The sequence below is a fragment of the Bactrocera neohumeralis genome, chromosome 6 (genome assembly GCF_024586455.1).
Source record: "Bactrocera neohumeralis isolate Rockhampton chromosome 6, APGP_CSIRO_Bneo_wtdbg2-racon-allhic-juicebox.fasta_v2, whole genome shotgun sequence".
Classification (NCBI taxonomy): domain Eukaryota; kingdom Metazoa; phylum Arthropoda; class Insecta; order Diptera; family Tephritidae; genus Bactrocera; species Bactrocera neohumeralis.
The window spans coordinates 69,363,622-69,389,865 of NC_065923.1; the positions used below are offsets into that span (position 1 = coordinate 69,363,622).

Consider the following 26,244-nt stretch of genomic DNA (forward strand, 5'->3'; position numbering starts at 1 on the left):
AGCATTCGGCTTCGACTCAAACAGATATATGGTTATAGTACAACTATAAGCCGTGTGTGGCAAAGCCTCCCAGTCGCTGTTTTCCAAATAGTTTTCAATCTGCCAAGGCCGAGCGTTGTTGTGAAGAAAGTTCTCGTGTCTGGTTTTGAATTCCTGGCATTTTCAGCAATCGTTCGATTCAATTTGATGAATGGTTGTCGGTAGCGTTCCCCATTAACGATTGCACCCAGTTTATAAAGCTCATAATAAACAAAGCACACGGGTCCCACCATATACAGCCTGTGCGTCATGGATAGATGACACAGCGGCACGCAATTCACAAGCGGAACATGCGACATATACAAAGACGGATCAAAATTGCTAATGCAGTGGGCGTCGGAATCTATTGCGCGGAGGTAGACCTCAAGCGACACTTCAAGCAGGCGGAATACGGCAATATTACAGTTCTAGACAGAAATCTTTGCTATTAGGAAAGCTGCTGAAATATCTAATAACGCAGGAAACGATATAAGAAACATCAATGTCGCATTTCATAAGAGCATGTTCTTCGAAGCAGGGAGGAAATAGATATAGTGGCTGTGAGAAGGCGACTGCATCCATTCTGGGCTCCAATAATATCCCGAGAAACAATATAGCCGATGAGATAAAAGTGGCATCAGCTTGGCTACTAAACTAGTTCAGAAAATACCCAAATCAAAATAAAATAGTATACATATATCAAACGAAATTACTGAAAAGGCTCACGGAAGCCTCAAAGACATGCAGTATCGTCAAGGACATGTGGAAGGAAAACACGCACACTCACGGAAATGCAGCAGGATGGCTGTTGGCCTCGTCACAGAGTACAACTTACTAAATGCGAACCGTATGAGCATTATTGACATATGTATGATACTTGTAGAAAGTGCACTTGGCATGAGAGAGATGCCAGAACACAACCTCTGTTTGTGTCTGACATTAACTAGAACTCGGCTTAGAGATCAAGGAGCTGCGTAGTTCAAGGCACTGGCTGAAGTGTGAGAAGTAGATATCAAGTCTCTACTAAACTTCTACTAAACTATGCAAAGAACGTTGCTTCCGCCAGCCAGTATAACCTAACCTTATCTTCACATAAAGTATCACCATAATTAAGGACCGTTTTCGCAATGTCTGGTTAGCAGCCAACTGTCAGTTAAGTTCTGCTTAAAAAAAAGGTTCTTTACCGAAAGAAGGTATCTTGGTACAAGTACTTAACTGACAGTTGACTGCTAACCAGAGACTGAGAAAACGGCTCTAAGTGTAGTTTTAGCCACCCACAACCCACTGTGCGCCGACTAGACCGGCTTGAGAGCATCTTTAATGCAGTCATTGGCGCTTCAATCGCTGCTTTTACTCGAATTTAGTTTCAGTTCGCAAACGCTACTCGCAGTCAATGGTTTAGAACTGGTACTGTATTCCGCTAAATATTTAATTAACAGATACTCGCAAATCGTTAAGCTAGTCTACATAAATATATATACATACATACATATGTATATATAAGCTGAGTGCATATCGCGTTCGTCGCTTTGTGATCCCAGCGTTCAGTGATCTTGAAAATACAAAATTAAATGTAAAATAAATACAAATACAATATACTAAGTATATATTTTGTAACGAAATCATTATCTTTGCTGAAACGAACACTGTGTAAACAAATCTACAAACTTAACTATGCTTCAATTAATTGTGTACATGTTTAGTAGAGTTATCTACGGAAACGACTAAAAATTTTTGCTTGAAAAGCAGAAATAATAAAAATACATTTTAAACAAGCGACGATTAAACCACAGTCCGGTTTTCGTGTTGGGTCTGTGTGGATTTGATATTTCTGAAAATCACGCACACAAATAACAATATTTATATGTGATATGGATATATAACACAATCTATATACATACATACATATGTATATTAAGCTACGCTTTGATATTGAAAGTGTCTCAATTAGTAATACTGGGAATAACTCTTTAATTAACACGAGCTTTAGGGTTAAATTTGATAAAAAAAACATCATTAATTTGCTTTTATCTGATGAAAAATTGCACAGACCTGTTCTGATATATTTTCCTTTAACTGATCATATTACTTTGTAGAAGCCGACGAGTGAAAATTTACACGCGTTTCAAACAGCACTCATCAAACTTTCAAATACTCGTGCGACAGTATTAATTCTGTCCGACAAATAACGTCACTATGCTATTACGTAAAGGTGAGTCTTGCTTTGTTATTGTTGTTTTAATGCATTAATTTATTCATAAACAAAAGCTAGATTATTAAAATATTAGCCATAAGTATACTAAAAAGAAACCGTTGTAGGGTAAGAGTGGGCTTCAGCCGCTTACATGGTTATAAGTAGTCGAGTTAACAACAGCGCGCCAGTCATTCTTCCTTTTCGATGTTTGGCCCTAAGTGGTGTCAGGACCACTCTAATCTTCACGTCTTTTCAGCGAAGTGAAGGTCTTCCTTTTCTTGTGCTTCCTCCGGCGGGTACGGCGTCAAATACTCTCAGAGCTGAAGTGTTTTCATCCATTCGGACGACATGACCTAGCCACTGTCACCTTCTTCTTTATTGGCGTAGACAACGCTTACGCGATTATTGCCCAGTTAACAACAGCGTGCCAGTCGTTCGTTCTTTTCGCTACGTGGCGCCAATTGGATATTCCAAGCGAAGCCTGGTCTTTCTCCACTTGGTCCTTCCAACGGAGTGGAGGTCTCCTCTTCCTGTGCTTCCTCCGGCGGGTACGGCGTCAAATACTCTCAGAGCTGAAGTGTTTTCATCCATTCGGACGACATGACCTAGCCACTGTCTCTTAATTCGCTGAACTACTTATATCAATGTCGTCGTATATCTCGTACAGCTAATAGTTCATGTACTGTGGTATTCGCCGTCGCCAATGCGCAAAGAACCATAAATCTTCCGCAGCACCTTTCTCTCGAAAACTTGTAGCGCCGACTCATCAGTTGTTATCATCGTCCATGCCTATGCACCATATAGCAGGACGCGAATAATGAGTGAATTATAGAGTTTGGTATTTGTTCGTCTACTTCTCCATTGTCTACTCAGTTCGAAGTAGCACCTGTTGGCAAAAGTTATTCTGCGTTGGATTTGGAGGCTGACGTTGTTGTTAGTGTTAATGCTGGTTTTAAGATAGACGAAATTATCTAGGACTTCGAAGTTATGACTGTCAATAGTGACGTTGGAGCCAAGTCGCGAGTGTGACGACTGTTTGATGACAGGAGATATTTCGTCTTGTTCTCGTTCACTACCAGACCCATATGATTCGCTTCCTTAACCTGTCTGAAGAAAGGAGTAGTTTGAAGAAGTCGCACCATAGGGAGTCGCCTTGTCTGCAACCTTCTTTGGTATCGAAAGAACGCGGAGAGGTCCATCCCGATCCGGACGGAGCTTTTGGTATTGCTCAACGTCAGTTTACACAGCCGTATTAATTTTTCGGTGATACCAAGAGTCTTACGAGGACATCAACTAGCTGGGCAGCGACACCTTCCTAATTAAAGGGACCGGACATTGCAGGTGCAGACCCTTAAATCGTAATCCTTAATACATTTGCAGTGGTCGTCATCAAAAGGGTTATCTCTCCTCCGAGGCTCAGCCCCAGGGAGGGATGTTTCGCCCTCTCACTTTAGCTCGTCTTCAAACGGATGTTTTTTGACTACCCAGAAGATACTTGGTCTAAGACCGGAAGGCGTGAGCTGATTGAGCCATATGTAAAAGAGCCAAGTAAATGGTGCCGACATTTTTCCTCACTTGTCTGAACTTCTACACATGGCTCCACCCATCGCATGAAGTTAGATACAATGAAATCACCAAAAAGTAAGCTTTATCAATATTATAATCAAATATATTTAGTCAGTTGATTTTATGGTTGAAAACAGAGAGACATAGAGACCCTATACCACCGCAAGCTAATAATTTCAAACAAATCAATAGTAAACGTTAAAACTTCGGAGTTCGTATTGTTGCAAAAGGTCCCACAAAAAAGAAAATCACTGTTTTCGTAGTATTTTCTAATTTGTATAACATTTTTAAAACAATCGATGTCCATTTTGTTTCTTCATTCAAATGTTCCAAATTTCTTCTATGATTTTCGGTGGGATGTGTGTTTTGACAGACCAGACTATTAGATTTCGCTTCTATGTTGTCTATGGATTCCCTCGATAAGATCCAATCCGTTTGTGGATGGTGGGCTTTAATCTTTCACACAATACGCTCTATAGAACCTTATATGCAATAATTAGGAGACTTATCCCACGCTAGTTGTCGCAGATTGTGTGTGTTTTCCTTTTTGTGGATTGGGCAGAGCGCACTTAAATTCCAATCGCCGGGCATGCTTTCGTCCATATTCTACAAAGAAGCTGATGCATGCTCATTGCAGTTCTTAGCCACCGTTCAATCCATCGACCCCCGCCGCTTTGTTGTTCTTCAGACGGGTAATTGCTATTCGAAATTCTTCATGGTCCGGCAATGGAACGTCCGCACCATCGCCATCGATTGGAGAATCGGGAATATAGATAGTTTCAGCCGTAGACAAGTCAAGAAAAAAGACTCTGTAAAACTTTCAATCGGTCGAGTAGAATTTGAAAAATATTGTGTATCATTTCAAAAAATACAATTTTGAAAAAAATACCTATGTCTCCAAAAATAATTAAAATTTTGAAAATACCGGAATGGCGCTTTAAACTCGACTTCAAGCAGACGACTGTATGGGTGATTTCTACGAAAGCATTTGTTGTTGTTATTGTTGTAGGGGCAAAAAACATTCCTGAAGTAATTTCAATGCATGGTGCCGAGTTGACAGTCCTTGGACGGATAAAAACCGAGCCCGTTCCTTAGACCCGACTGTCGTGGGAACGGTTTGTAACTCGTAGTTCTCAAACCGTGGCTCTCCAATGCCTTAAATCAGTTCTTCCGGAGCCATTTTTGCAAACCAACTGATGCTTGGACGACGCTGTCTTAGACACAGTATGAGTTCATATTGTGCAAAATATTAAAATATTTGTTATAACGGTTATCTGTATGCTGTTCGTCAATTTGAAAATTTGAATCTAAAGGGAGTTTTAGAGCTCCCTCAACCAGTTTGATTTGTTGGTTAGGGTGAAGAAAGGAAGACGAATATACGATTATGTAGATTTTCAAATTATTTTAAAACTTAATCTACCGTTATCCAATAAACTTATAACTTGTGTTTACTTATTTCTTCTGCTTTTAGCGTTCTTCGCCTTGCTATCGCTCAGCTTATGCATCTTAATACACTTAACTGCCAGCGAATATTGTACCAAATTAGAGAATGCCAGTTCGGCGCTGCAAACAAATCCCGCACAGTTCGCCAGCATCGCGGCCGGTGCAGAGAAATTCGGCCTTGAACTTTTTTCATTGGTTTCCACGCAAGCGACCGATAATGATTTTGTAATTTCACCATTTTCCGTATGGGCGCTATTACTCCTGCTCTTGGAGGCCGCATCGGAAAATACATTGGACGAGCTAAATACAGTGCTGCGCATAAATCAGGATCGTCAAGCGTTACGTCAAGCATTTAATGTGGTGCAGCAATTTTTGTTGTGAGTTAGAATCATTCATTTCTATACCCTGAACAGGGTATATGTGTTAAGTATGCGACGAAGTTTGTAAAACCTAGAGGGAAACGTGGCTTGTCATGTCCGTCTATGCGCGAATTAGTCTCTCATATTTTGAGATATCGTTCTGAAATTTTTCAGACGTCTTTTTCTTCACACGAAGCTGCTATTTTATCGGAATCGCCGATATTGGACCACCATAGCATATAGCTATCATACAAACTAACCTATAAAAATGAAGTTGTTGTATGGAAAACATTTTTATTTGACAATATATCTTCAGGAATTTTGGCATAGATTATTGTACAAGACAGCGCTAAATTTTCTGAACAAATTATTCAGATGGGACCACTATATGATATATATGATATAGCTGCCATACAAACTGATCTATCAAAATCAAGTTCTTGTGTGGAAAACTATTTTATTTGAAAGAAATGTTTATTTCTGAAGGATATTATAGCTTCAGTGCAACCGAAGTGACGTTTATAAAAATAAATAGTTATTTCATTTAATTAAAAAATAAATATTTATTTCATTAATATACATATATGTATGGTTATGTATATATATATATTTATGTAGGCGCAAAACATCGACTATACACGTCGAAAGTTTACAAGCAATGTACTATGACACCTTCGAACGGTTCGGACAAGACTATATTACTACACTAACATCTTGCTACAATGCAAAGGTACAAAACTTAAATTTCAACGATACCAAAACTTCGGTAAATTTCATTAACAATGCAATAAATACGGAAACCAAGGGTCTAATAAAGGATGCCATCACTGAGGCTGACTTGGAAGATGCAAAACTATTACTAACATCGACCCTGTATTTTAAAGGACAATGGCAGGTGTGTAAATATATCAAATACGCTAGTTCGCTTCTCATATTAATTGCAATAAATTGTGCTTTGGCAGTTCCCTTTCAACCGTAGCGACACACGCAGAGAGACCTTCTACGATATGAATGGCAAGCCGGTTGGTGAGGTTGAGATGATGTTCCAAATGACACCATTCAACTACACTAGAATGCAGGATTTGCAGGCGCACGTGCTTGAACTGCCGTACGGCAATGAAAATCGTTTGTGTATGCTGGCTATACTGCCAAATAAAGGTGGCATAACAATTTGAGAATGCTTTAAATTATAATTTAAGCAAACTTGGCAAACATTTTGGTATATTTTGCAGGCATCTCGGTCAATCAAGTGGCGCAGAGCTTGCAGAAATTGGGTGTGCGCCCAATATTCAATAAACTTGAGGAGGACGCTTCAAATTTCGGCGAACAGGAAGTTGAGGTGTATGTGCCACGTTTTGAGACATCAACGTCAATATCGCTAAGAGGCACACTAGAAGCGGTATGTATAGTGTTCATTCTTGCAAATAGCTGAGCAGTAGCTTATAACATTTTTTGCTCTTTTTTCACTAGATGGGCATAAAGAGTATTTTCAATCCGCAGACTGTAAATTTAGGCATACTCTCGAAGAGCTTGTTCGTGAAGGACGTCATACAAAGCACTAAAATAATAGTGAATGAAGAGGGTACCGAAGCGGCTGCAGTTGTTGCGGCGATTTTGACTAATAAAATTTCGCCACCGAAATTCTACTTTAATCGCCCATTCCTGTATTTGATTGCGGAAAAACGTTCGAGTACATTATTATTTGCCGGCCAACTATCGACACCGAAATTATTAAAAAACTAAAAGTACTAAATATTTAAAATTATTGTTTTTTTTAATGATTTTTACCTAATTAATGAAATGTAAAAAGATTTAAAACCTTAAATGTTATTTTTTCGGACGTCCCGCTGCCTTCTTGCCGCCTACTGGTTGCTTATCCTTATTCGTTTTACTTGATATTAATGGATGCGTTTCTGGAGGATGCAAAGAAAGCATAATTTTAGCAAATATCATTCCTTACTTTACCAATTACAGCGTTCACTTACCATCGACTGGCGCATCCGGCAGGCTGATGTCATAATTGTTAATTTTACGCTTTTTCGTCGTTACCGCGTCCTCGTAGTCCTGCGGCGCGTTCTCACTTTCTTTAGTGAGTGATGTGTCCACACCATCTTGCATGGTCCAGCCATCTTCAGGATCTTCGACCTCTGGCGCCATCGGCAGAAATTGTAATGCATTTTCGTCCTCACCCTCTTCATCGGATGAGCAAAATGCTGCCACTGGTTCCACTTTTAACACGTCCACTTCGATTTCTTCATCCTGCTTCGCATCGGCATTTAAATCAACCGATTTATCTTCATCCGTAATATCGAATTCCGATTCGCGTTCTTCGTATTCCACATTCTCGTCGAGCTCCTTGAAATCGGGCGCAAATGCTGACCAATTTTCCACTTGATTTTGTGCCCAAATCGAAACGAGTCCCGAACTAATGCTAGCTATAATGGGACGTACCGGATGCCACACAACATCGAGCAGCAATTCACCTTTGGTGCCGTGCAGAATTTTCACCAAATTCCCTATCGACTTTTCCCATATATAGAGCGCATGTTGGCGTGCACTACCGGCGCATATGTATTCACCATCGCCGGAGAAACAACACTTTTTCCAGGTTGTTCTGTAAAAGAGTTCAGCGTTAACAACAACAATTTCACATTGCTGATATAGTTGGAGTTTCATATATATTTATATTGTTGATTTATCTTTATAACTTGAACGGAGTATATTACATCCAGAAGAACTGAGATATCGATTAGAAAATTTGGATTTTTTTTTTCAAGTATTTTTCTTTCTAAGAAGCTGCACATTTGTGGGAACCGACGATACAACGCTACAATCCCCGACTAAATTTTTCATATTGAGCCACTATAGCATATGGCTGCCATATAAACTGAACGATCAAAATTTCGTTCTAGTAGCGAAATTTTTTTATTTGACAAGGTTTCTTCACGAAATTTTACATGGATTATGGTTCAAAGCAACGCTACAATCTCCGATTAAATTTTTCAAATTGGGCCACTATATCATATGGCTGCCAAACAAACTGACCGATCAAGGTCAAGTTCTCGTATAGAAAACTTTTATATTTGACGAGATATCTTCTTCATTAAATTTGGCAACGATTATTATCCTAAGCAACGCTATAATCTCGTAATAAAGTTTTCGGATCGAACCATTATAACATATAGCTGCCATACAAACTGACTGATCCACATTTTGTTCGGACCACTATAACGTATAACTGTCATACAAACAGACCGATTAAAACTTAGTTTTTAATGGAATTTTTTTATTTATAAAGGATGCAACCGAATTTAAGATTATTTCTTGTTTTATATAATTTTGTACTCTACAAAAGATGGTAACATTTTATAGGCAGAGAAAAGAATTTTTATCAAAATTCAAAAGAAAAAATTTTCAAATATGCAGGCTAAGTATTCTAGCAAAAAACAGTTTCCAATTTAACTCTACTCACTTGTTCACTAAATCTTGTAACTTTTGTATTGGTTCAGGCTCACCATCCTTCCCCAGCGCTATGATCTCCTTTGAGTCGTAAACTCGTATAACGCGATCGGAGGTGTTTATTAAAAATGCGCTGAAATATGTATAGACGGTTTAAATGGGTTTAAAAACCATAAAAAAAACAAAAATTACGAGCAAACCTACAACACTTTGTGGTTGCTAAGATCGGCGTAAACAAAATTTTGTTACTTACTCGCCTCTTCGCGCAAACTCTATGCTTTTTACAGCCGTCGCACTCGAAGAACCAACAATAATACGAAAGCTCGCCACAATTTCTAATGTTTCTGCGTTTAAAACTAGTATCTTGCCCTTTGCATTGCCTGTGTAAATATGTTTACCGCGTCGATCAAATGAAGCAACAATATTTAAATCGCCCTGTTGGAGAATATTTACTGTTATGCATTAAAATCAAAAATAATTTGCACAATTTACATCTGAATCCAAGGGCAGACATTTGTGCGTGTCACCAATGCGCACTAGCACGGCCGCATAACGCATTGGACAAACAAGGAAACGTTTGTCATTGCGTGGATCAAATTGCACTTTCAGCACTGGTGAGGGAAAACGATATTTATGCTCACAGTCGCCGGTGAGTACATCCCATATGCAAACGTTATTGTCTGTGGATGCGGACAGTAACTGAAATACAAAATATTGTTGAATTTATCAATAATTTATTTCAATTCTTTATTGTTTACCTTATGTCCATTACGCGTCCAACTTAGACTGCACACTGGATGCACATGAGCTGAGATAATTTTTGCAATTCCACGCGTTAAGAAATCCCAAACAACAATGCGCCCATCGTTGCAGCCAACGGCTAATAAAGTACCATATTTATTGAAAGCACAAGTTACAGCAAGTGATATGCAATCCAGTGAGCCATCGAATTCCTCGGGATAATTTTGGCCAAAAGATTCTGCAGTTACATTAAACATAATATTACCCTAAAAATTATATATTTATATATAAACTTACCTAATAATTCTAAATTCATGCTGAAAACAATATCTGAGTATTTTTTGGATAATTGTCCGGTGGCTTCTTGCAGTAAGTTGACAAAACTCTTAAACAATTATATGAAATAAATTGTCATAGTTTGTTTACTTTTTCATCAACTTATATTATTAATTATGTGCTTTAATAAAATGTTTGCATTTAATATTTAAATTATTTAATTATAAATTTTTTAAATAACAATTATTTTGAATCAAATTAGACGCCGCTTAGTCTTATCAACAAATAGCCAAACAGCTGTTTTGGTATGGTTTGTTAAAAGTAGGGGAAAATATTAGTGAAGAGCAGTATTATAAGTTTTTTTTAGTATCGACAGAAGTCGGTGATGAAAACTGTATTATTAAAATTTACATAAAATATTTAAAATATATATAATTGAAATTGATGTTTAAACATTACAATATTAACATTTTCCCACAAATTTTTAGCATGAAATTAAAATTAACAAAAACATTATATACTTTAACATAATGTTAAATTAATAAAAAATATTGTTAAAATAATAAAAATATTTAGGAAAGAGTAAAAATATACTAAATTTAACACTAAATGCGGTTATGCTCGTTACATACCACAATCTATTACTAAGTCCACGCCATTTTGTACACAACGTGTTGAGACAACATTTCTGGTAACGTACCAAAACGGTATTTATTTTTAACATAAAACTTGCAAACTAAATGTTACAAAAGTTGTACTTCATATTCTTATGGTAAATACTGCATTATAAAATCATAGAGATCAATTTATGTAAGTATCATTTTGAAAGCATATGAATTTCACAACTCCATATATTTTGATATATTTTTAACGTACTATTAATATAGTAGTAGAATAGTAAAAATGACGTAATCGTACCATATTAATCTATTACAATTAAGAACGTTCGTGCAGTGTACCATTCGTACAATACGTACTTTTTTGAGCTCATTTCAACACGAACCAGCCAACGAAAAGGCAGCATTTTGGCGTTTTGTCATCGTCATCGGCTTTGGTATCGTCAGCTGAATAGCAGAGAAAAAAGGTGCAGTGCTGACAGTGTTGTACGTCAATCACAATACAACCCTGTCCTTTCTCCTGCGAAAATTGCACATGGCTTGAAGTCCACGCAAGTGCACGACTCCATTTCATGACAATTTCTTGCATTTCAAGTGTTTATTTTTAATAGATTTTTGTGTGGAAACGTAAATTAAACGGTTTTGAACACAAGTAAGTAAAAATTCGGTGTGCAACGTTAAGGAGATTAGAGAAAAAGTGTGTAGAAAAATAACGTTACAAAATCATTGTGTTTTTGTGTGTGTGTAGAAATGTGGACGTGTGCGCGCTAAAATAAGAGGAAAAGAGTGCGCGAAAAGCACGACAGCTTTCATTTAGTAGTATTTCCAAAAAGTACGTGTACGTCATCAAAGTTTACTGTTTGACCAGACATTGAGTGAACGTGAACGTTTGAAATATATATACATATATGTATGTACTCTATTTAATGCAATGCTCACAAACTGATATAGTAGTAAACAGTGTTGCTGTTGTGGAATTTCAACATTTTCGATAATATAAATGTATATTGGCCGCGGTATTTTCCGTTCTTATTTGTACGTATATATATGTGCAAATTGTGGAATAGTACTAAATAATGAAAAATAGAACGAAATAATTACTTTAATAATTTTATATATTCAACATATAATAAAATGTGGGTTATAACAGCAATAATACAAAATGTAAAGAGCTAAATATGACATACATATTTTACATTAAAGTATTTGTAAAATTTCAAATCGTACAGTTTTGAGTACAAGAGAAACTGTACTTTTGCTATAATTGTACGTTATATGAAAAGTACGATGATCTTTCCAAAAATACATGAGGCCTACCAAACAATCATCGTACAGTTCTACGACAGCGAGGTCAACGAGAAAACAGTACTTTTAGCTATACAAACGAGTACGAATGCAGTATTCGTTCATTTTGTTGCAAATCTACCTGTAAGGCGATCAATGCTAGGAGCAAATGTGAATAGGTGTGAATGCAACAGTGTAAAAATCCAAGTGGAACAAACGAAAACGAAAATTTCTCTTGTGTTGTCAAGTGTTGGTAGCGAAACATTGTAAGTAGAAAACAGTGCGACAGTCAGGCTGGCAGACAGTGGAAAAGACGTATCTCACGTTTTCTTAATTTGTGTGGTCGGTTGCCCCTCAGTTTGTGTGAATTATGGCAGTAAAAGAATAGGTGAATTAAAATTTCAAGCAAATTTTTGTCATACGTCACAAGAAAATAAGAAAATTGTTTTATGCTAAACTTAAAAACGTGAAAAATATAATATGTAATTACTTGTTTTTCGATTACTGTGCGTGTGTATGTATGCAAATGTACGAGAGTGACAAAAATTATGAAAGTCAATAGAATATGCGAAAAAAGGGAACAGAAGGGAAGAACGGTGTAAGCAACAGAACAGACAAAAGAAAATTGCCACGAATCGGAGGCGAGTGAGAACGAACATATCAAAATTATTCAATTGCATTTCTTTGAATAAAAAGTAATTGAAACTGCAAAAGTGAGCAATTCATCGAAAGTGATATGACAGTAGTGAAAGTTTGAAGAAATAAACACAAATAATTGTCTAAAAAAATAAGTGAATGAAAATTTTTTAATATAAAAAAATCACAGAGAAAACCCAACCTTGTTTCGTTTCGTTCCAGTTGCAAAAAAACGCAGTACACGTTTATTGTGCGCTCTCTTGACATTTGAGAGAACGCTGTTTTTGAATTGAGAAAGAAAAGGGGTAACAAATAATACAAAAGGGAGGAAAACCTTTGGGACTTTCAAGAAAAATTTTAGTAGTAAAAGTGAATAATTGTGCTATTTTTTCTTCTTTTATTGATAAGAACGTTTAGTAAAGCCAATGATTTAGTCATTTGACTTTTTTATTTTCTATTCCCCGAAATTTAACATGTGTTTATATAAATTTTTTTCCCTTTGCATTTCAGAGTATTCACATCGTGGAAGGTGCAACGTTGAAGTTGAAATAAAGGCCACTTACAAATTGATAAATAGATTACCAGCTATTTCCCCAAGTTTGAGTCAAATAGAGGAAAGTCTTCGAAAACGCATTCATAACCATCAAAAAAAGCCAAAACACAAAAATTTCTATTGAAAATTCGCAGTCAAGAATTAACACTTGAAATCTAGTGTGCAGCAAGAGCAATTAAGATATTGAAGTATCAAAGTAAAGTCATCGAAAAGTCAGTGTAAATAAACCACATAACAACAAAAATGTCTGGTGAGGAAACGTCCGCTGATCGCAATGTCGAAATTTGGAAGATCAAGAAACTCATTAAGAGTTTGGAAATGGCACGCGGGTAAGTGAATTAAACCTGAACATTTTTTCAGATAGTAATCGCAGGAATTTTTTAAAAAATTAAATTTTGAAAGTGGAAATGAATTAGTATAGTTATGTATTGGAATTAATTTTAGGATTTGGCATTATATGAGACTTTTATTCTTAAATAAAGTTTTAATTTGCACATATCCTCCATTGTAATACCATTTACAAAGAATATTGTTTATGCGCAGCTTGCTGCCATTAAATTTTTTGTTCCACTTTAAAGCAACCACTGTTTACGTTTGGAGCTACAAGCGCATTTCGCCAACCACTTAACGCCCATACTCTGTATAAATCCCCCTACACTTACAAATGTCACTTTGTTAGCAGCATCATAAGCTTAGCTGACTAGCTAGCAATGGCAGCTGTTGTGTGGCGCCCTCATTTTACTAAATCAGCAACATATCTGCTACTCGTTTCTTTTTTAGCATGTAGTTAGGGGGTGGTTATTTGCTTTTGCAATATGCTTCTATAGGGGTTGACTCATTAAAGCGAAGAAAACTCCATTATTACTTCTCGTTTGCGACATGCATTGGATCCCTTGCATACTTACTTGCTCCACTCAGTGTATTTGTTCCTAATTGCCATACTTGTGCCATGTATGCTCAAACAATCGTGCGTGCTGCACACGATGCACTAGCATTGGTAATATAATAATAAACAAAAAGGAAAATGTAGGCATTATTTTGTATTAATATTTATGTACATAATACATTTATTTTTTATGGCATACCGTACTTGATTATTATAACAACTAATGCTACATTTCAAGTTTTAACTATTTTAATTGTGTTGGGATATTATATATTTATCGTTATTGATTTATTTTGATTTAAAGTTTGTGAATTAAAGCATATGTTGGCTGTTCGTTACATTTTGTAGAAAGTTGTATTTTTCTGATACGTGGAATATTTTCAGAATATGTAATTTATCTTCCACTTTAAGCTTAGATTTATGAAATAAAATTGTGTGTTTGCGATTCATTTATAATAACCTATTTAGTTACTTAAAAGCTGTATATGTAAGTAAATTATCCATAACGTAAACTAATTTACAAAGTACGTAAATATTTTTACACATACATAAGTATCTACATATATACTATGTATACTTTCGTAGTTGTTTAATATGCGTTCTGCGTGTTCAAGGTGTATGTGCATGCATTCAATGGAAAATATGTACATACATATACGTATGTATGTATGTGTGCATATTTGTTATCTATTTTATTTACATGCAATCGTGTGCAGCTCATAAAATTTAATTCAAATCTATTTGTTTTGCAATATTACTTTTGTGACATCGTGTTTTATTTATTTTCAACTTTTATTATTTATTTTTGTTGCATTGGGTTTTATTTAGTATTACTGTGTGCAAGCACACGTGTTGGCCGTTTACCTTAATTAGTTAATTGTTTTTATATCCTGAACAAAGTATGTATATTAATTTTGCGACGAAGTTTTCATCAGCCAGAAGGAAACGTCACAGGCCCCATATATTGCATATAAATAACCAGCGTGACTCAGCTCAATTTAGAACCGTCCTTCGGACGAGAACTAGACCCAGAGTTTTTGAGATATCGATATAAAATTTTTCTCTCCAAGCAAATGCTCATTTGTCAGATATCGGTCTTCTATAGCATATAGCTGGTATACAAAACTTAAGGTGAATACGACTGAAATAAATTGAGTAAATGCTACCTGTGAGCTTTATTAAGATTTTTCTTTAATGATTTACATTTGTGTCTAAACTAATATACATACATACTCATATGTGCATGTGTGTATTTCATGATTAAATTTGGCCAATTATGCACTGCTGCAAACGCCATCATCTATAATCAGCTAAAAGGAAGTGAGTGTAAAAGCAAAGAAAAAGTTTCTTTGTTGTTGGCTTTTTTGCAGCGATGATTCATCATTCATCAGCTGGTTAGGTGGGAAGCGGCGTATGTTAACGAGTGTTTTTGTTTTTGAATTTCCTTTTTTATATTCAAGAGTGTGACATTAGCTTATCGTTTGTTAAATATTAGCTTTTCTAATAAGTGTATAGAAGTTAGTTATGAAAAAACGGAAATAATTAAAATTAAATAAAATAATTAAAGGTAGGGTGTAGAAAATTTTGGCGATGGATGTGATTTTAATAATATTTTTAGATATTGTTTGGATATTGTTTATTGTTTAATTTAATATTTAGTCACTTTTAATGCCAGAAATTACATTTTTAAATAATTTTTGAAAATATATTTTTTATGTTTTTTTTGTTTTGTATCAATTTTATACATATTATTTTATATCAAACTTTTTATTTCACTATATTTTTAGTTTCTTTCAATTCGTAAAAATTACATTTTTAAAGAGTTTTTGAAAATATGTGCACTTTTTTTATATAAATATTATACAACTATATACTTTTATTTTCGTACTTTTTATTATTTTTATATTACTTTTCTTTTCATATTTTCTCATTCTTTTGTTTCACTTTTTTTTTTTTTTTTTTTTTTTTTTTTTTTTTTTTTTTTTTTTATTTTTTTTTTTTTTTTTTTATTTTTGATTTTATTTTTATTTTTTTTATTTTTTTAATTATATTTATTTTTTAAAACAATAATGCAAAATTTGTTGCTCAATTTCATTCATCTCTAACACTTTGGTGGCCTTTAATACTCCGTTACTCTTCAATTTAAATGTTTCCCCTTTTTTGTTTGCTTTGCTTGTATATTTTTTATGACTTTATATTCCTTCATACCTTTTTCGCACTATGTTGCAAACTTTTCAACCAACAACGGTAGCAGTAATAGCATTTTCAAAGTATGTACTTGTTATTATTGTGTTAGCAGCTGCTTACCAAAGCTGTCAGCAGCTTCGGCATCGAACTAATGTTTTCTGCTTTGCGTCGGTTTGAACTGGACTTTGTTAGCTGCGACTGGTGACAGCAAGCATGCAGCAGAGTTAACTTTGCAACGCGCAATTTTTGCACCACTCACCTTTTTTCTAGAGCCACAACAAACATAAGTATGTGTTTGATTTCGTATTTTTGTTTTTCAAAATGTTTTGTAAGTTTGTTTTGAAGTTGCAGCAGCTCTAATGCTATGCTGCCACTAACACCGCGGCTTACTAGTAAGCTCAAAAAACCAACCGTGTACAACATTGCAGTTGTTACTTTGCTTAATACTCTTTGGCAACATGTTGACTGCTGCATTACCTTGTCTTTCCAACGTCTCACCTTACAGTCACACCTGCCCTTTTTCAACGTGATTGCTATTTCTTTGTGCCGTTCTGTGTTGAAAACTTTATTTGAGTTTTTTTTTTATCATGTGTTTGCCCATAAAAGCGGTTTTAACTGGAAACAGCAGTGACTTTTTGCAATGAATACGGTGCTTTGCTCTATCCTCTTTCTCTCTACTTATCACTCATGCCGCTCTCCACCTTTATCTTCGCTCTGCAACATTGCGGCACTCATATCAGCTACAAGCTACAGAATTGTTAACCAAAACTAGTCGACCGTCGACCAACCGCGCTACCAAGAATAACCTTCCCATATGTTGTAACAGCTGTTGTTGCTTTTTGTACGCACTTGTTCTTCATTTTACATAGTATATATTACTTGTCCGTGCTGATAACGTAAATGTGCTATGCTTGCTTGCTGGTTGGCTGGCTTGCTTGGTTGCTTCTAACTCGGTTCGACCAATTTGCACCGGTTTGAAGTTGTGCCAACTTGTATTTGGCGAGCAACGAAGCATGAATGACAAGAAAAAATTGCTTTTCAAAAACAAAGCAAAACTGAAACTGCCTTGAATTGAATTTATTGCAATTCTTGGCAGTGGGTTTTGTTATCAGTGCTACGGGGGTTAACACATTTTATTTGGAGACTTAAGTTTCAGTGTCTCAATGTGTTTTTTTTTTTTTTCATTTTACAATTTTGCATAAGAAGCTGATAATTTGTCATGAATTATTTTTCAAAGCAACGTTACAATCTCCGAAGAAATTATTCAGATCGGACTACTATAGCATATAGCTGTCATACAAACGAGAATCATGTCGATATCTACATATGTATATGAAATTTGGATTTGAAGATTTTGTTCTGATCGCACCAGTATAGCAGTTAACATTTTTTTTTTATGAAAAAAATATATTTTTTCTTCAATAATATATGTTCCAGCTAATATAAATTTCCTTATTTTCTCTCATTACAGTAATGGCACAAGCATGATTTCATTAATCATACCGCCAAAGGATCAAATCTCACGTGTCAGTAAAATGTTGGCCGATGAATTCGGCACAGCGTCGAACATTAAGTCACGTGTCAACCGTTTGTCCGTTTTGGGCGCCATTACATCGGTACAACATAGGCTTAAATTATACACCAAAGGTTAGTTATTTTTTAATTTTTTCCCAGACACAACTTTTCTTTAACAAATTATCAAATCTCCCGCATTTTCAGTGCCTCCAAATGGTCTGGTCATCTACTGCGGCACCATTGTCACAGAAGAGGGCAAAGAGAAGAAGGTGAATATTGATTTTGAACCCTTCAAGCCGATCAATACGTCGCTGTATTTATGCGACAACAAGTTCCACACTGAAGCGTTGACCGCTTTGCTGGCCGATGATAATAAATTCGGTTTTATCGTGATGGACGGTAATGGCGCTCTCTTTGGTACACTACAAGGTAATACACGTGAAGTACTGCACAAATTCACTGTCGATCTGCCGAAGAAGCACGGGCGTGGTGGTCAGTCAGCGTTGCGTTTCGCACGTCTGCGTATGGAGAAACGTCACAATTATGTGCGTAAAGTGGCCGAAGTAGCTACGCAATTGTTCATAACAAATGATAAACCGAATATTGCGGGCTTAATTTTGGCCGGTAGTGCGGACTTTAAGACCGAGTTGAGTCAATCCGATATGTTCGATCCTGTAAGTGCTGAAAATGCAATAATGTACACACGCCTATTTTAAATACTATAATGATTTTTTTTTCAACTATTTTATATAGAGACTGCAATCCAAGGTTATCAAGCTGGTGGATGTCTCATATGGCGGTGAGAATGGTTTTAATCAAGCGATAGAACTGGCGGCCGAGTCATTGCAGAATGTCAAATTCATACAAGAGAAGAAACTCATTGGTCGTTACTTTGATGAAATTTCTCAGGTGTGTTGCAGTTCCTTAGTGAATTGTATAAAAAGTTGAGCTTTGAAAATGGCATTGCTTATATTGTGAATACTGCGTGCTCACAAAAATTTCATATATTTTTTTTTTTATTATTTTTAGGACACTGGAAAATATTGTTTTGGTGTAGAGGATACCTTGCGCGCCTTGGAATTGGGTTCCGTTGAGACTTTAATCTGTTGGGAAAATTTAGATATACAACGTTATGTGTTGAAGAATCATGCGAACTCGACGTCGAACACAGTATTGCATTTGACGCCCGAACAAGAGAAGGACAAGTCACATTTCACCGACAAGGAAGTGAGTTTATAAACACAGAAAACCGCGTGGTGCTGGCTGTTATATAAATGAAAATGTCAGATTATTATTTTTAATTTGATTTTTCTGTTTTCGTTTTATTTTATTTTTATTTATTTTTAATTTGATTATAATATTTTTTTTTTAACTTTTTTTTATTTCTCATTTTTTTATTTTTAGTATTTTAGTATTTTATTTTTTTAATTTTCTATTATTATTCTTTTCGATTTTTTTATTATTTATTTATTTTAATTTTAATTTTCCATTTTTTTAATTTTTATTTTTTTATTTCTATTTTTTTAAATTTCTTTAATTTAATTTTTTTAAATTTTATCCTTTATTTAATTTAATTTATTTTATTATTAAAACTTTCTTTTATGTGTCATTCATTATTTCTTTTTTCGTTTTTTTAATTTTTTTTATATTTATTTATTCTATGTTTGCTTTTTTAATTATTTTAAAATTGATTATTTTATATTTTTAAATTTACTTTTCAAACTTATTTGGTTAATTTTATATTTTTCGGTTTTTATTGAAATTTTAATTTTTTTTATTATTTATATTTTTTTTGCATTTATTATTATTTATTTATTTTTATTTAATTTTCCAATTTTTTACTATAATTTTTTTACTTATTTTTTTTTTTTAATTTAATTGGATTTATTTTTTTTATTTATTATTATTATTTTTGAATTTTTTTTATTATATATTCGAATTTTATTTTTCACCTTTTAATTTTCTACTTTTTAATTTTTTTTCTATTTTTTAAATTGCTTTAATATAATTTTTTTTCTTTTATCTTTAATTTAATTTATTTTTTAAATTTATTGTTTTATTTTTTTTTTAATTGTTTATGTTTTTTAATTATTTTTAAATTGATTATTTTATTTTTTTAAATTTAGTTTGAGTTTTAAATTTTATTTCTTATTTTTCGTATTTTAATTTTCATGTATTATTTTTTATTGAAAATTTTCAATAATAATATTAAAAAATTAAAAAAATTAATTAATATTAAAAAATTAAAAAAAATAATTATTTTAATTTCTTAATATTATTTTTTTATTTTATTGTTCATTTAATTTTTTAGTATTATTTTTTTTTTATTTTTTAGTTATAATTTTTTGTTTATTTTTGTTTTAATTCATTTTTATTTTTTTATTTTTATTTTTTTTTATTTATATTTTTTTATTTATATTTTTATTTTTTTTCTTTTATTTAATTTAATTTTTTATTTTATTTTATTATTTAATTTGATTTATTTTTTATTTGTATTTATTATTATTTTTTTTATATTTATGTTTAATTTTGTTCTTTAATAATTATTTTTAATGCCTTTCATATTCTATTTTCTTTTATAACTTATTTGCATTAATTTTTTTACATATTTTTTTGTTTAGTTTGTATTATTTTGTTTGTTTTTTTGTTATTTTATTTTTAATCTTCATAATTATACATATGTATGTACTTTTATTCTGTTTTATTTTTTAATTTGTTTATTTTTCTTTTATTTTTTATACTTTTTAAATGCCTTATTCTGTTTTCTTTTATTCTATTTATTATTTTTTGTTTATTTTTTTTTATTATATTTTATTTTGTTATTTATTATTTTTATTATATTTTCTAAACTTTTTAAATTCCTTATTTTATTTCTTATTCTATTTAATTTTTTATTTATTTTTATTTTATTTATTTATTATTATTTTTGTGTTCTTTTCTGTGCAAACATTATTGTAAACGCGTTTCATACATTTTCAGAGTGGCGTTGAAATGGAATTAATCGAGTCTCAGCCGCTGCTCGAATGGTTGGCGAACAACTACAAAATGTTCGGTGCTACACTTGAGATTATTACGGACAAATCTCAAGAGGGCAGTCAGTTTGTGCGCGGTTTCGGTGGCATTGGTGGTAAGTTTCATGCGGCTTTTTGTAAAATTAACAACTTTTTTTATTTTCTATGTTAGAAAATCTCACAGAAATTTAGCGCTTTACAGTATAAATCGTAATTGTAACGGCATTTAAGGATTTTGAAATCTACGAAATATTGAAAAAATTATTTTAAAGTAACTGCGTTCGTTCGTATTTTGAACATCAAGTTAATCAATTGCTGATGCTCTTTGTTATAACCTAACCTCATTTTAATGCGTAGCATTTGAAAATTTACGCGCTTCTTTAGCATAAAATTTCTGTGAAATTAGCGCTTATAATTTTTTGCTTCTTTAAAATATAATGTACTGTAATATTAAGAAAAGTTTGGCTAAATGACGAAATTTCTCTTTCTCTCTTTTTATTCCTTGTCGCTGCTTATGTAAATGGCTAATATAAATGCAAAAATAATATTAATTGTGGCATTATGCGAATAAACACAATTATTCCAATTATGCTCCCAACGACGTTCCCTTTTCGCCTTATCAAAACTTTTATTCCCACTTTTGGTTTATTGACTTATATTTTGTGCCTCCTTTTCACATGTATACACTTCGCATCTCCTGACCTGACCTGACCATATTCGAACTATTTATTTGGTGTGCATTTTTTGTTAATGTATATTAGGGATTTTACGCTATAAAGTCGACTTTCAATCACTGCAGGCTGACGAACCATTGGAGGATGTTGATCTTGATGACTATTAAGCGAAACAACAAGATACACCTCCATTTCATCTCGAATCTATTTCTCACGTTGCTACTATTTATATATATATCATTAATATATAAATTCTTTTGCAACACACTCGGCAACAACAAAGCAAAATTAAAAGTATATTACTGTAGTGATCATATGTAGCAGGTTTTTTTGTGACTTTTTCGCATAAACTAATTTTAATACACTGTAAGAAATCAAATGCTAACACGAAATCAGTAGTTAAGTTAGTATTTCAGTTTGAGATTACATAAAATGCGCGCGCACGCAACCGCAATTGCAAATTTTCTCAACGCAATACTTTTTGTTCAGCTAAATGCGTCATGATAACTTTTCGCAAATTCTTTGTTTTTAAATGTAGAAACGCAATAACAAATTCGATTCTTAAATTCACTTTTACAATTGGCGTGCAAACGTAAAACAAACAAACCAAACAAGAAATAAACAGGAAAAAGGCAACGACCTCGTAAATGATTTAAATGTCGCGTCAAAGGCCGCCTAGAAGTTGGTTTAATGAAAATGAAAACAATACTAATTATATTTATATGACAAAATACTAAAAAAAAAATAGTTAATGAGAGCCATACGTTCAAATTCAATTTAAATAAATCAATAACATTTAATAAATAATAATAAAAAACTGAGAGTAAAAACGTAATTTATAAATACATACAAAACACCTATATTACCTACCAACGTAAATAATAACACATAAATGCAGAAAAAAGTAATAAAAACCATACGTACACATATACAGTATATATACATACATATATATTTCAACAAGGATAAATAAAAAGATGAATGCATTAAAGAATACAAAGTAAACAATTTACGTCTACAAAATTCTTGAACTTGCTTACGTTCGCTGTGTTGAAAAATTGTTTAGATACAAAATAAAAAGGTTAACTTCTGCAGCACCGCAGCTATAATACGCTCCACAATTAAAAACTGTTCCATACAAGCGCTTGATGTTGAGCGTTCAGTTTGTATGGCAGCTGTATGCCATAATTGTCCGTTCTGAATAATTTGTTCGGCGATTGTACAGTTGCCTTGAGCAAGAATCCACGCCAAATTTCGGGAAGATGTCCATACAAAGACTTGATTTTAATCAATCAGTTTGTTTGATAGCTATAAGCTATAGTGATCCGATCTGAACTATTTGTTCGGAGCTTACAGCGTTGCCTTGGACAATAATCCACGCCAAATTTGTACCAAAATATGATGCAGGAAATATTTTCAAAAGATAAATATTTTTTTTGAATATTTGAACACCCTATATTAGGCACCCAAGGCCATACATTTGTATGTACATATGTATGTGCAAAAATTTCTACAACTCGTTATTTCAGGAAATTGCGTGGTTGTGAATTTTCTTTTAATTATTTCAATTATGTTTGTAAATACTTAATGTTTTATTACAAATATTTTTGGTTTTTTTTAATTTTTTTTTAATATTGTTAAATTTTTTTATTATTTATTTTTTTTTCAAATACATATTTTATTATTTAGTTTTTTATAATGTGGATTTTTTTATATTTAATTTTTTGTATTTTTTAACATAATTTTTTTATTGCAAATATTTGTTTTTATATTTTTTTATAATTGTTTTTTATAATTTTCTTTTTTTAATATTTAGTTTATTTTTTATACTTAATTTTTTAATATTTGTTTGTTTTTTTTATATTTACTTATTTTTTTTTTTAAATCGAACAAATACAATTTTTATACAGTTTCTATTTTCACTATGTTTTTATTCACATATTAAATATGATTTTTCTTATACCAAAATGTTTCCAAATAATTTTTACGTAATTACCATTTAGAGTTTTTTAATATTTAGTATCTTTCTAATATATAATTTTTTTACACATTTAAATTTTAATGCTTTTATTTGTTTTTTTTTTAATATTCTTTTTTTTTTAATTTTTACTAAACTGTAAAAATTTATTTTATATTTTTTTTAATATTTAATATTTTTGTGGTAAACAATTTTTTTTTAATAATTTTTCTTAAAATTAAATTAGTTCACATAATAAATATAATTTGTGTCATACCAGTTTTTTTTTAATTTATTTTTCAGCAAATATGTTTTTTTATTTAGGTTTTTTTTAGAAATTATGTTTCTTTGTAATTTTTGTTTTTTATATTGGAAGTTTTTATATTTTTTTTTATATATTATTTATTTTTTTATTTATATTTATTTTTTTTATTTTTTTTTTTTTTTTTTGATATTTATTTTCTTTATATTAATTTTTTTATATTTAATTTTTTGTTTGCAATTAGTTTTTTTTTTCAATTTTTCTTCTACTGTAAAAATCGCACAAACACAATTTTTACACGTATTCCATGCAGACTTCTATTTTTATTCACATAACTATGATTTCTTTTTGTGCCAAATTTATTTTACAACAATCAATTATTTTAGAAACCATATACATTTTTTTTATTCATTTAAATTTTGTTAAAAATCCTTACCATCCTGTCCGTTATCCTTTGCGTTTGCGCTCCCGTGGCTTGTAAATCCACATAATCTGTAAGCGTAAAGATTAGCCAAGTGCGCTAGTTTAACTGCTAAGGCAACCAAATACATATGTATGTATGTATGTACAAGTCTTAGAGGTAAATATTGCTGCGTAAAAATCATTCACGCATTTTATTTAAATAATTTCATCATTTGTAGCATAAAGCATACAATTTATTGCATACTTTTTTACTTTTTCTTTTCAAGTAAATTTTGTCATAATTCTTTTTGTAATTCGTATGTGTAAAATGCTATTTATTTGTATACATGTGCATATATGTACATACATATATTTTATGTACATATGTACGTAAGTGGACTGTGTTGTTGCTACAAAAATTTATTAGAAAGAAATATAAAAAGTAATCTAGTGTTTAATTTTGTAAACAAATATTATTTATTTAGTTGCCTAACACACGGTCCAGTTTTTGGTTTATTTTTATTTATGTATTTATTTTTCCATTTATCAATATTATTATTTTTGTGCGCTCATTTGCACACTAACAACTACAAATGAAATACTAATATAATCTTTCTTTTTTTTTCAAAATTTCTTTTGTCTTCTGTAGGTATTTTACGCTACAAAGTGGACTTCCAGAGTATGCAACTCGAAGAAGATGGGAATGATTACTTCGACATAGATGACTATTAGACAATTATTGTTTTTTGTTTTTTTTTTTTATACTTAAAAAAATTTTCTTCCATTTGCAAAAATAATGAAAAATATATTTAAATTTAAAAGAACAATATATTAAAAAAACAACATCCACTTCCAATACAAGCGTACTCTGCTGACATCACAAAGTGAAACAGCGTGCGAATATTCATCGAATTGTTGATGTCAAAAGATAATTGTTAAAAATCATCGAAAATATAGTAGTATATATATATGTATGTAACTAAGAAGAAAAACATAAAAAATTCCCCAATCCAGAAGACTCATAGCAAGCAATACCTCAAATGGAAGTAGCGTGCCGTATAATGCCAGCAAATCGGTAAAACAACATTGTAGCGTACAACCAACACCGCGCAAGAATCTTATTTCAAGAGCACTCTACTACGCATGGACATGAACCGGGACCAACAACCACAACCATTGTGGTAAAATAAATCGGAAAGTTTCGTCGGTGCATATACATATGTATGTGGATACATTTACGCTACTACATATGGTTTATTACTGGCCTGCGTCCTGCTGTCGTTCAAAGAGTTCATTGTGCACACAAACCCACACACGAAACTACATTGCGCTTCGTCTACCTGTCTGTCTGTTACTGCCTGCAAAGCAGACGTCACGTTTTCGACGTCAGCAAAGCATTTTTTGCGTCTAACAGCATTTTGGATTCTATGCAAATAAATTATAAACAAAAAATAATATGTTTAACAATTTAATTTGCGAAGAAAATAATTTTGTTAATTAAAACAAAAAACGGATGTAATTTATATACACATATACAACAATATAGAAATATACAGAATTAGAAAAGGCAAAAAAAAAACCATGTATAATAAAAAGAACTGCTACCAATAACAACAAACATATATGAGGAAACAAGAATTTAACGGCTAATAAAGTTAAAACAAAGCAAAAAAGCTGTCAAGTTGCTGTTAATTCTTTACTTTCTTTTGTATCCAAAATTTTTTTAGGTTATAATACCGATTATGTATAGTAAAGGATAACCCACACTGTGTTGTTGCTTTTATAGTGACTGCAAAAACTGTTGTGGTTGATTTTATAAACTCGATGTATCGTGCTAGCTAAATCGTTGCGCAAATGGATTGTTGTTTTTGCTGTCGCAACTTATCAACTGCTAGGAGTATAGGTTGGGAAATTGCCAGCTGTTATCAAGGTCATATAATTACGTGGCGAAGGAAATCTTTATCGAAACAAATTGAACTACATGTGTATTTATACTAGTTTTGTTGTTGTTATAGTTAAATTTGTGGAATAGAAACTTATAAATACAAGCTGCAAGGTTGATGGACATGTCAAATGTCAAGGTCACCACGAAGTAAGTTGATTTGCATACACATAGAGGATTGGAGAGCTCACTTACTGCTTCTTGGCTTCAGATGGTCACAACAGCAATATATAATCCTATTATATTGTATAGCTGTTACCAT

General features: G+C 32.5%; 3 protein-coding genes and 1 long non-coding RNA gene across 6 annotated transcripts; 2 read left to right on the forward strand and 2 right to left on the reverse strand.

Annotated features, from left to right (window-relative positions):
* The first annotated feature begins 1,356 nt into the window (after positions 1 to 1,356).
* Positions 1,357 to 7,405, forward strand: LOC126763790 (serine protease inhibitor 77Ba-like). 2 transcript variants are annotated; one of them, XM_050481603.1, is made up of 7 exons: positions 1,357 to 1,425; positions 2,115 to 2,230; positions 5,250 to 5,598; positions 6,199 to 6,475; positions 6,543 to 6,738; positions 6,813 to 6,979; positions 7,051 to 7,405. In XM_050481603.1, the coding sequence occupies exons 2-7, from the start codon at positions 2,215 to 2,217 to the stop codon at positions 7,321 to 7,323; spliced, it is 1,278 nt and encodes a 425-aa protein (XP_050337560.1). In that variant the 5' UTR covers positions 1,357 to 1,425; positions 2,115 to 2,214; the 3' UTR covers positions 7,324 to 7,405. The 2 variants fall into 2 exon arrangements, with proteins under 2 accessions (XP_050337560.1, XP_050337561.1); XM_050481604.1 differs by lacking the exon at positions 1,357 to 1,425 and adding an exon at positions 1,434 to 1,591.
* On the reverse strand, positions 5,850 to 6,203 carry LOC126763801 (uncharacterized). Its single transcript, XR_007667670.1, has 2 exons — positions 6,000 to 6,203; positions 5,850 to 5,929 (listed from the first exon to the last, which is right to left on the reverse strand). It is a non-coding gene; the product is annotated as an uncharacterized LOC126763801 (long non-coding RNA).
* LOC126763787 (retinoblastoma-binding protein 5 homolog) lies at positions 7,336 to 10,354 on the reverse strand. The gene is made up of 7 exons (XM_050481598.1): positions 10,078 to 10,354; positions 9,798 to 10,018; positions 9,532 to 9,738; positions 9,293 to 9,474; positions 9,053 to 9,172; positions 7,566 to 8,194; positions 7,336 to 7,493 (listed from the first exon to the last, which is right to left on the reverse strand). The coding sequence occupies exons 1-7, from the start codon at positions 10,094 to 10,096 to the stop codon at positions 7,408 to 7,410; spliced, it is 1,464 nt and encodes a 487-aa protein (XP_050337555.1). The 5' UTR covers positions 10,097 to 10,354; the 3' UTR covers positions 7,336 to 7,407.
* An 809-nt stretch (positions 10,355 to 11,163) lies between these two features.
* LOC126763789 (eukaryotic peptide chain release factor subunit 1) lies at positions 11,164 to 25,732 on the forward strand. 2 transcript variants are annotated; one of them, XM_050481602.1, is made up of 8 exons: positions 11,164 to 11,325; positions 13,104 to 13,475; positions 17,691 to 17,866; positions 17,939 to 18,408; positions 18,488 to 18,643; positions 18,764 to 18,961; positions 20,714 to 20,861; positions 21,507 to 22,427. In XM_050481602.1, exons 2-8 carry the CDS (start codon positions 13,390 to 13,392, stop codon positions 21,584 to 21,586), a joined length of 1,314 nt encoding a protein of 437 aa, XP_050337559.1. In that variant the 5' UTR covers positions 11,164 to 11,325; positions 13,104 to 13,389; the 3' UTR covers positions 21,587 to 22,427. The 2 variants fall into 2 exon arrangements, with proteins under 2 accessions (XP_050337559.1, XP_050337558.1); XM_050481601.1 differs by lacking the exon at positions 21,507 to 22,427 and adding an exon at positions 24,690 to 25,732 and having other exon boundaries at positions 11,165 to 11,325.
* The last annotated feature ends 512 nt before the right edge of the window (positions 25,733 to 26,244 follow it).

Excerpts from the sequence above, each read along its gene's own strand:
- LOC126763790 (XM_050481603.1), top strand. Across the intron at positions 6,476-6,542 it reads ATTTTAAAGGACAATGGCAG|TTCCCTTTCAACCGTAGCGA; the intron begins GTGTGTAAATAT and ends GTGCTTTGGCAG. Across the intron at positions 6,980-7,050 it reads TAAGAGGCACACTAGAAGCG|ATGGGCATAAAGAGTATTTT; the intron begins GTATGTATAGTG and ends TTTTTTCACTAG.
- LOC126763787 (XM_050481598.1), bottom strand. Across the intron at positions 9,475-9,531 it reads GTCTGCCCTTGGATTCAGAT|GGCGATTTAAATATTGTTGC; the intron begins GTAAATTGTGCA and ends ATTCTCCAACAG. Across the intron at positions 9,173-9,292 it reads GAGTTTGCGCGAAGAGGCGA|CGCATTTTTAATAAACACCT; the intron begins GTAAGTAACAAA and ends TACATATTTCAG.
- LOC126763789 (XM_050481601.1), top strand. The coding sequence starts at position 13,390 with ATGTCTGGTGAGGAAACGTCCGCTGATCGCAATGTCGAAATTTGGAAG. Across the intron at positions 17,867-17,938 it reads GCTTAAATTATACACCAAAG|TGCCTCCAAATGGTCTGGTC; the intron begins GTTAGTTATTTT and ends CCGCATTTTCAG. Across the intron at positions 20,862-24,689 it reads CGGTTTCGGTGGCATTGGTG|GTATTTTACGCTACAAAGTG; the intron begins GTAAGTTTCATG and ends TGTCTTCTGTAG.